This window comes from Buceros rhinoceros, unplaced genomic scaffold (assembly GCF_000710305.1).
Source record: "Buceros rhinoceros silvestris isolate BGI_N320 unplaced genomic scaffold, ASM71030v1 scaffold28135, whole genome shotgun sequence".
NCBI lineage: Eukaryota > Metazoa > Chordata > Aves > Bucerotiformes > Bucerotidae > Buceros > Buceros rhinoceros.
Genome location: NW_010411576.1, coordinates 12,665 through 22,401, shown reverse-complemented (window position 1 = coordinate 22,401; position 9,737 = coordinate 12,665). Strand labels below are relative to the sequence as shown.

Below are 9,737 nucleotides of genomic sequence, written 5' to 3'. Positions count from 1 at the left end.
AGCAAAGATGGTAAATTAGGTGAGAAAAGACAGAATGCAAACTCAGGCACCACTGCAAACAAGTCTTCTAATTTTATCCTGAGTTCCACTACATTCCCTGATTTTCTGTGGAGCAATAGAAAAAGTACTGTTGGCATTTCAGCTTTTTTAAAGCTCTCTTGGTAGTGTTGTCTCCCAACTTTTGCTGCTGTTGCTCTTGTCACTGTAATGTTAATACTCACTGTAGCTGCTATAACATCTTCAATCTGGTTTTCAAATCTGAGTCTGGTTTAATCAAACTTGATTGAAAAAGAAGAGGTATCCTATGACTAGCAAGTATATTTAATGGGTATCAGAAATTTGGGAACTTTTTTTAGCATTAATTGTTAAAGAGTTCTAATGTCCCTGGAAAAGATCGTTAATTTCTGAATGTTAGAGAAACAAAGAGCTTGCTGTAATCTCAAGTACTGCAACTGCTGTACATTAGCAATGGCGTTCTGCTGCTGACAGTGGGGCAGTAGAAATACCTGTCAATGAAATATGTCATCTTGGAAAACAAGACAGAACAAACAAACAAACAAACAACACCCCCCCCCCCAAAAAAAAAAAAAAAAACAAAACACCCAAAAAAACCCCAGACAAAACAAAAACAATATTAGATTCTCCCACTCTCCAAAAAAAAAAAAAAAAAAAAAAAAAAAACCCAAACCACCAAAAAAAACCCAGGAGCAGGAAAAAACCAAAATACTTTAGGGGTGTATTAATAGTATATGGTAATACCGATTTTTAAAAACAAAACAAAAAAGACTTGGCACTGCAGGAGTTTTTCCTCTTTTTAAGGTATGGCATTATACATGCTGGTGGCATAGGAAAGTACCTCAGTGACTGGATCCTTGAAGGGGAACCTCCATTTGATCTGATAGAATTAGATCCCAACCGCTATGGAAAATGGACCACCACAGAATACACAGCAGCTAAAGCAAGAGAATCTTACGGATTTAATAACATTGGTAAGAAGGTATTTTTTTAAAAATACATTTATATGCTGAAAATTGTTTCCAACAAGGCATGCCTCTAGATTTCTCTGTTTATATTCATGTGTTTTATCTTGGTGATGATCTTAGTATGCCATGGGTTTTGGTTTCGCTTTTTTTCCCCTTCTAGTTGGTTACCCTAAAGAAGAAAGATTTGCTGGGAGACCAACAGAGAGAACCAGTGGGCTGTATGATCTGCTGAAGTCAAAATGTTCAATGGGCTTTCATGCAGGATGGGAGCAACCTCATTGGTTCTACAAACCCGGAGATGAGACTGGATACAAGTAAATGAAGGATAATCTTTTCTCCCCCCTGGATAAATTGTCATGATAGCGAGGACCAGCTAAGTTAAATTTAATGAGAAGCATACATTTATTATTCATTTCAGCTGAAGGTGTCTGTTAGGTAGATCTTCTGTTCTTGTTTTCCCTGTAGTTTAGAATCCATTCCATTCTGATAATGCAGGCATTTCAGAACACGCATTGAGGTATCCTCTAACTCTTCTAGGTTTAGGGTATCGGGGAGCAGCCTTGCTTAAGGAAGAGTTTATTAAAAATTTGTGGTTTTCTCCCTTTTGTATTATTTGATCAGCAGTACAGTATAATGTTTACATGATTCCTCTCCATATAATTCTCAGGAAAAGAAAAGCCCAGTCCTCCTTCCTTTTGTTTTTATTTCCTCTGTGCCTGCCCACCTAGTTACTACTTACATCAGGGAGCATCCCGCAAATAAATGTTTTCCACATTATGACAGGGATTCTGGAGTCCCTGTCTAAGCAAGGCTCATAAAGGAATAAAGAGACACACTTTGCTGTTCAGAAATAAAGCCTGTAACACCTTAAACTCAAACAAATGATTCAACAACAAAGTATGATGAAATTTACACGACAGACTACTACTTCTTCAACTTTTGAGCAGTTCACACTTTATTGTAAAAAAAACAGTGATAAAATATCAACCCATATCTTTCTCTGTTGTTAAAGGATTTTAATAATTAAGCTATGATAGACCAAGGAAAATATTGGGTAAGCTACCTAGAATTAGGAAAGTCTGTCTTTTGAATTGTTGTTAAACTGAAGAAACTGGAATTGTTTGCAAAAAAGAACACCAGATTTTCAAATTGTGTTTTATGTGTGTAAATGCTCTGTTTCAGACCCAGTTTTCGGCGCACAAATTGGTTTGACCCTGTGGGTCGTGAGTATAAACAGGTTATGGAAAAAGTTGGTGTGATTGACCTGTCACCATTTGGCAAGTTTAAAGTAAAAGGCACAGATTCTGTTAAGCTGCTGGATCATCTATTTGCAAATGTTGTTCCAAAGGTAAATGGGACAGTGATAACTTTTAATGTAGGACTTAGACAAGCAACATCTGTTTCAGAAATAGAAAATTAATCATAATATTATTGCTGTATTTTTCAAATACCAAACACTCAAATCCTTTGGAGAAAATGCTCTATCAGCAGATGTATTTCATTCACTTAAGAGCAGGAATAGCAGAGTTTTGTACTAGAGGAGTCCCAGGTTTGATTGGGGCTGACCTGAACTTTTGTTACAGATCATTGAAGCATAGAATGGTTGAGGTCGGAAGGGACCTCTGGAGGTCATCTTGTCCAACCCTGTGTGCAAGTAGGTGACTGGGAATTCATTGCCTAGAACTATGTCCAGATGGCTTTTGAGTATCTCCAAGGATGGAGACTCCACCAGTGCTCTGGGCAACCTGTTTCTGTTCTCAGCCACATTTACAGTAAAAAAGTGTTCCATTATGTTCAGACAGAACTTCCTGTGTTTCAAATCTTTGTCTAAAAAGGTCCAAGTAAATCTCACCTGGATTTGTTTTACAGTATTAAATAGTACAATAGTTTGACAACTGCCTGCCTAAAACTGTGCTAAACCATGGCAGCTTGAGGCAGCAGAGCAGAGCAGTGAGTGAAAGTGCCCTTGCCTGACAATAGCTGGATGTTTTACTCTTCTTGGATGCCCAATAGAACAGTTTTGTTGTTTTGTTTTTTGGGGTTTTTTTCTTCAAATGTGACCCATGCTTGTTTTCCATCCCCTCCTACTGCCTCCGTTGTACAGCTGGCTGCTGGAGCAGCAGGGTTGCAAATATTCAGGATATTCAGCTTTCAGCTCACACCTGCTCTTTTTCCACAAGTGCGGGTACTCACAGATTCTCAGAATTTGATCCTGTTTTGACAAATGGCACACTGTAACAAACTACCCCAGGTTTTTTATTCTTGGTCTTCAGTTTATGGTAGGGCTCCATGAGTCCCCTTATCTTCCTACTTTGTGAGCCACTCTTGTGTAGAGTCTTTAACTTTAATGATACACCTCCAGCAAGCACATCATTCCTTTCTGAGTGCTACATATACAGGGCTTGCTCATTTCACAACAGAATTTCATTAAGTTTTTGCTGTAGGGGATGGTTTTAGCAGCTTCAGACACCAGAGGGAGGAGGTAGGAAAACAGTAAGTACACTGAGACTGTAGTTAGGAAAACAGTTAACTTCTTCACAGAGGTCAGAGCCAACTAAATGGGAAGGCTGTACATAAGAATGGTATCCTATAGGTTTAGGAGGAACAAGAACCTGAATTGACATGTAGTCATAATTTTTTAGTCATAATTTGTGATAACAATATAGCTTAAAGTTTATCTTCTTTCTAGCCTGGGGTAGAGGTCAGGTAACTATGTCATTGATGGGCATGGATAACACTTGCTGAATATATTTATGTAGTGAAGGGAAAGCAAGATTAGACAGGAAATTACGAGAACAAAGTGAGTGCTTTCTGTGGAGTTTAATCAGTGTTGCTAAAGGGAAAAGGAAAGCTAGACAGCAAAGTAGAACTGTTTATGAGTCCACTTAAAAATCCAGCATTGACAGCAGTAGGTTATTTAAGCCATCTGATTTTTGGTACCATTCGTGCTTACCTGCATCATAAAATAATTCAGTGAGGTTACTGGAGACACTTGTATTGCAAGCAGGTTGAGCATGACTGGCATCAGATCCTGAAAATTTGACTATGTGCCTCTATTATGCCAGTAACTAATATGACCTTGCAAAATAATGTTAATACCTGCAATAGTTTTCCTTCTTTCCACTCATTGTCTGGAATCTGTGCACTGACTGACTGATTGACGAGGTTCTTATGAAAGCAGAATGAAGTAAGAGAGATTAAATTCTGCCTCTGGAACCAGATCAGCATCAGCACAACAGCTGTGGCACATTCGTATTTCTGTTTCTATGGATGATATCTGTATGAACATGTATATGTTCTGTGGACACAGCTGTGTAACTGTTACTTGAAATTTTGCCTCTAGAGATCACGTTTCTACACAGAACCTGATCCATATATACAGAGAGATGTACAGAAATGTGTAGATTCATAGTCAGCAACTACATAAAATATAAAAGCAGACATAAATCAGGGCCACAAAAGCATGAACCAACTCAGTATTTCTTTAAAGTAAGGGGCAAAGTGTATGTTATCCTTTTGGGATCTGAAAGCCTTATCCACATGATTGAAAAAGAATATTTGTGTCAATAATGGACATAGAATTTTATATTCTGTTGATCAGAGAACAAACGAAAATTGATTGAACTTGCATTGAAAATGCATTTTTAAATCAAATGTAGCTTAAGCATGCCTTGTCTAATACAGAATTAACAGAATTTTTTAGAGGTCTGATTTATCTTAGTTAAAAAAAATTTTTTTTTCTGTAAAGAAAAATGCGAAGTTTCCACTATAAAGCTTAAGCTTGGCCAATTGTGTTACTGTTCACTCTTATTATGGCATAGCAGAGCAAACATAAAAAATTTGTTTTTTCAAGTGAAGATGTGTTTCTGTATGTGTCATAATATTTAAGAATTCAGAAGTTTTATTCTGCATTCTTAATAACTGTACATTTTACTCTGTAGGTGGGTTCCACAAATATAAGCCATATGTTAACACCGAAAGGAAAAGTTTATGCTGAGCTAACAGTCTCTCAACTGTATCCTGGAGAGTTTATGCTTGTAACTGGCTCAGGCTCAGAACTCCATGATCTGAGGTTAGTTTATTTTTCATACAGTAAGTACATACTGCCATACAGTCACATTAATATAAAAACCTTTCTATGAAGTGCCAAATTTTAATTATTACTCCACAAACCTTTCACTAGGTTAATGAGAATTCTACTTCTTTATTGATTTCGGTTTCTTAGAAACTTGGTTGACTTGAATCCTAAAGTATAAGCAGCTGGATTATTGCTGATGTAAAAAGATGGAGAATTTACTGATAGTTATGTAATATACTATGGAGGTAGTTCTTGTTTTGTTGTTGAACCTGTTAGTGTTTGGCATTGTATAATGGAACACAGTACAGTTGTTCCTTTCTGTATTTTCTCTTACGCAAAAGAAAAATTGGCTTTGAACATGGATGACCCCAGAGGCATTGACCTGGCTAGTACACATGGATAGTGCAGGCTTCCTGATACTGTCTGATAATGCCTTCTGCATTGGATCTGGGATCACAAAGTGAAACAACAGAACAACAAGAAAGGAAGTAGAAGCAGTTGCAAGATGACTTCATTAAAATGCTTTTTGTACATGAGCATTGGAAATGGCATTTCTAGTGCTATTAGCAGCCGTACATACACACTAAGAAAAAGAACTTTTCTTACTGAAGGTGGCTGACAAATCAGTTGTTCAAAATGAATCAACACATATAAGACTGAAATTTGCTACCCCAATGTGCAATGAATGATACATTGTTTCATAAGGGTCCCATGGGAATTGGTAGGACCATTGGCACATTCAGGAATCAAATGGCAGAACAAGATCTAATGCGTTTACTTCTGCAGAATTTCTACAGTCCTGTTTGGTACTCACCTGTGTCTGAGACCTGTTAACACTGCTTAACGGAGGAGTACTTCTTTTTACGTTTTTAATGTAAAAATATTTAACTTTTTTTTTTTACATTTTTAAATATACTCATTTATTTTGTGAGCTTCCTAAGAGATAATACACAGCTGATGTTTTTGATTAAATCAAAACTGAACATCCTGCCAATACTTCAGATACTGTGTTCAGGAGGGAACAAACATGGTTGTACATTTCTATTGACACAGGAGTTGATTTGGAGATGTCTTATGTTCATAGTGTTTATTGCTCACACTTTTTGTACACTGACATTATGGATCCAAAAGCAAATCTGTGCTCATTCATGTGATATCACTTCTATTTCTTATCTTGAAAATACTGTTCCACCCATTTAACTTCTGTCCTTCGCTGGCTGTATCCCAGATGCCTGTGTTCCCATACCAGTATCTCACCAGAAAACACTGTTTAACATCAATAATGGATTTGACTTTCTAATGTAGCACAGACTTCCATTGGTTTTGAGAAGGTATGGGACTGGGGAGATATACACTAACAAAAAATTCTTCCTTTTTAAATTTTATCTAAATACTTTTCATAAACAAATTTAACATCACTGTTGTCTTTTATGTGCAGATGGATAGAAGAGAAGGTAATGAGAGGTGGATACAAAGTTGAAATAGAAAACATGACAGATGAGATGGGAGTACTTGGTGTAGCAGGTCCATATGCACGACAGGTCCTCCAGAAGCTGACAAGTGAGGATCTGAGTGATGATTCATTTAAGTTTCTCCAGTCTAGACACCTGAAACTTTCTGATATTGCTGTTACTGCCATTAGGATATCATACACAGGTAAGCTGTAAAGAAAACACACTCTTGGGGAAGGAGACAATAAACAAAATAATACATATAACTAAAATTATGTTGAAAAATAAATCTCATCATTTATTCATAAGCAATAGGTTCATTACATTTGATATATAAGCATGTGAGAAACACAGTACATTAGTTTTAAAATGTGATATGGTCAGAGTCTGTGCTGAGTTTTCCAAGATCTTTTTCTCTAGAATACCCTATAGTGTAAATATTTATTCTGCAGAACAAAAGGCCAGTTCTGATAACCTCTGTGGTATTTGCTGCAAAACCAACGTCAAGAATTGTTTTTGGATTATAATTTCAAGTGCCTTGAAAATGTAATCCTGTAGTGCTATTTGGTTTTTCTCTGTTACTTTTTATTTCTTTTCATGTCCATCTTGTACTGCAATAGACCAAATTCAGAGATTTGTGAAGCACCTTAAGTCCCTGTAATTCAGATTTGATTCTACTGAATATGATACAATACACTTATTTTATGCTTATTTATACTTAGTTACGTCTGCTGTTCACTTGCCAAGTCATCATCTGTTTATAATGTCCTTAAGCTTCATCTCTCATTGTGACTTTTTTTCTTATCAGTTATTCTCTTTTTTTTTTTTTTCCCCCTCATTTTTCAGTTAACATTTTAAACATCATCTGTTTATAATGTCCTTAAGCTTCATCTCTCATTGTGACTTTTTTTCTTATCAGTTATTCTCTTTTTTTTTTTTTTCTCCCTCAGATTTCAGTTAACAGTTTAAATCAGGGTAACAGTACCACTGCTTGAGAACTAGGGTATAAATTCTTTAGTGATTCTTGCAGGGAATTAAACTTGCTATATGACAGCAGAATTGACCCTAGAATGTGAATTAACACTTAGAGCATTGTTCCCCACTTTTTTTACTGAGGATCAGGCTGTATTTATTAGGCTTGTTTCATTGTTGACCTGATGAAACCGTTAATCTGGTTCATGTAACAGGTGAATTGGGCTGGGAGCTCTATCACAGAAGAGAAGATTCTGTAGCTCTTTACAATGCAATCATGGAAGCCGGACAAAAAGAGGGAATTGACAACTTTGGAACATATGCGCTGAACGCTTTAAGGCTGGAAAAAGGTTTCCGAGCCTGGGGGGCAGAGGTCAGGAAATATAACTTCTCTATTATTTTTTTCTGTGGGTTTTTTTTTTTAAAGTTAGTATGATTACGGAGCCTTTAGTCAGAGTTAGCACAGACAGTATTTGTTCCAGTTTCTCAGTTTAGAATGAAAAGAAAATTTACCTCGAGCAAGAAAAGCTGCTGTAATTCTGGTCAGTGTATTTTCTAAATAAAAATAGGTGTTATACTCCATTGCACTGCTGGCAAAGACACACTTACTTTGATTCACTAATGTTTTTCCCTCTTGTGTATAACAAAATTATGAGGGTTTTGCTGAGCTCTAGTGTTTTGAAATCAAAGGTTTGGCTGATAGATCCTGAAACCATTTTATTTTTGTAATAGCTGTGTCATGAGAGGCCAATTATTCTTGCTTCATAATGTGTTTGGAACTTTCTCATTTACTGTTAGCTTGTTTCTGCCAGATTTGCTCACTCACAATAAAGAACTACTCAGGGGGCCTCGAGAGTTTGGGAAAAATCAGCACAATTTCTGTTTACCCAAAATTTTTCCTAATTCCTTTGGAAATGAAAGAACTCAAGAAGGTGAAATCATGGGTGTTTGTTTTCATTCTTGCTTCAAATGCTGCCTAATAAATAATTCGGCTTACACGAAATGGGAAAGTGGTGAATAAAATTGGCCTTGTGTTTTATTTTATTGCTAAGACATTCTGCAGCGTTGCAATTAATGTGCATACCTCAGATATTCAATCTTCTGCAGGTTCCGTTCTGCTTTGGTGGAAAATCCTTTTTCTTCCTAGAAAGTGTGTTTACTTTGCATATTGAAACTTAGATGAATGATTTACATATCTGTGTTTCTGTTAGACATATTTGTAGACATTTTGTTGAAATCACATACTGGAAGCTTACAGTGTATTCAAATGGAAGTTGCAGATATGCAATGTGGAAGACATTGACCCAGGAGTAAATAGAAGGATGCATGGAATGAATAAATAAACCCCCTAACCCCAAAGCTATGGTGTTCAGATGGTGAATTTATGTTTTTTAACAGATGAACTGTGACACTAATCCCTTGGAAGCAGGACTGGAATACTTTGTAAAGCTAAACAAGGTATGTTTTATTATTTTCAAAGTGTTCTGTTATGTCCAAGGTTATTCCTTTAAGTGTTTGAAAAGAAAAATGTCATATCTGTAAACTAAAGCAGGCTTAGAAAATGAACCAAGGAACTACATGAATAATTATAAGAACAATTAACTTTATAAATACTGAGTTGTTTAAAAAAATGTTTCATATTTTTCCATGCTTCTTGCTTACAGAATTATACATTAGTTCAGGAAGCTGCAAATACTAAATGTTGTCTACGTGAAAAGTAACTCCTTGCGATTAATTTTCGTGGAGGAATTTGAGTTGTGCTTTTGTAAACATACAGTATCTATATACAAGCTGAACAAGCCTTTTCATACTGTGGAAATGTCTTACCTGCTCATTCTTGTTAAGAGTGGATCATTTTCCCCGGCTAGCACTCTAGTATAGCAATTACTGAAAAAAATGATAGACTGTTTAGAAGAACTGCTGACTGACAGCTTAAATGTAGATCAAATACAAGTTAAATTAATATATTGATTAAAAAATGTTAGTTGTTCACAGAATTTCTGAAGAGGTCCTCTGCGCATAACTTGTTCCTGCCTGACTTGAAGTTTAGAGAATGGGACTAGTTGAATTTAAATGTGTAGTAAAACCAAAAAATCAGCATTCTTTTTTTTTATATTAATATTTTAGCAAATCAAACTCTATTATAGTCTAAGAGATGCAGAAATTGCCTGTGATTCTCTTTTCCAGTCCAAATGAATCCCGAACCAAATGTCCAAACTCTGTCAAATTGAGGACCATTCTGTGATTCCTGCT

At 36.1% G+C, this 9,737-nt stretch overlaps 1 protein-coding gene across 1 annotated transcript in view; it reads left to right on the top strand.

Annotated features, from left to right (window-relative positions):
* Positions 1 to 819: 819 nt before the first annotated feature.
* Positions 820 to 9,737, top strand: part of DMGDH (dimethylglycine dehydrogenase) — a gene marked incomplete at its 5' end in the record, with an annotated part of 18,425 nt that continues 9,507 nt past the window's right edge. The window contains 7 exons of the mRNA XM_010136067.1: positions 820 to 989; positions 1,144 to 1,297; positions 2,166 to 2,331; positions 4,925 to 5,055; positions 6,500 to 6,717; positions 7,700 to 7,857; positions 8,883 to 8,942. Coding sequence (XP_010134369.1) covers positions 820 to 989; positions 1,144 to 1,297; positions 2,166 to 2,331; positions 4,925 to 5,055; positions 6,500 to 6,717; positions 7,700 to 7,857; positions 8,883 to 8,942 — 1,057 coding nt within the window. The remainder of the gene's footprint in view (positions 990 to 1,143; positions 1,298 to 2,165; positions 2,332 to 4,924; positions 5,056 to 6,499; positions 6,718 to 7,699; positions 7,858 to 8,882; positions 8,943 to 9,737) is intronic.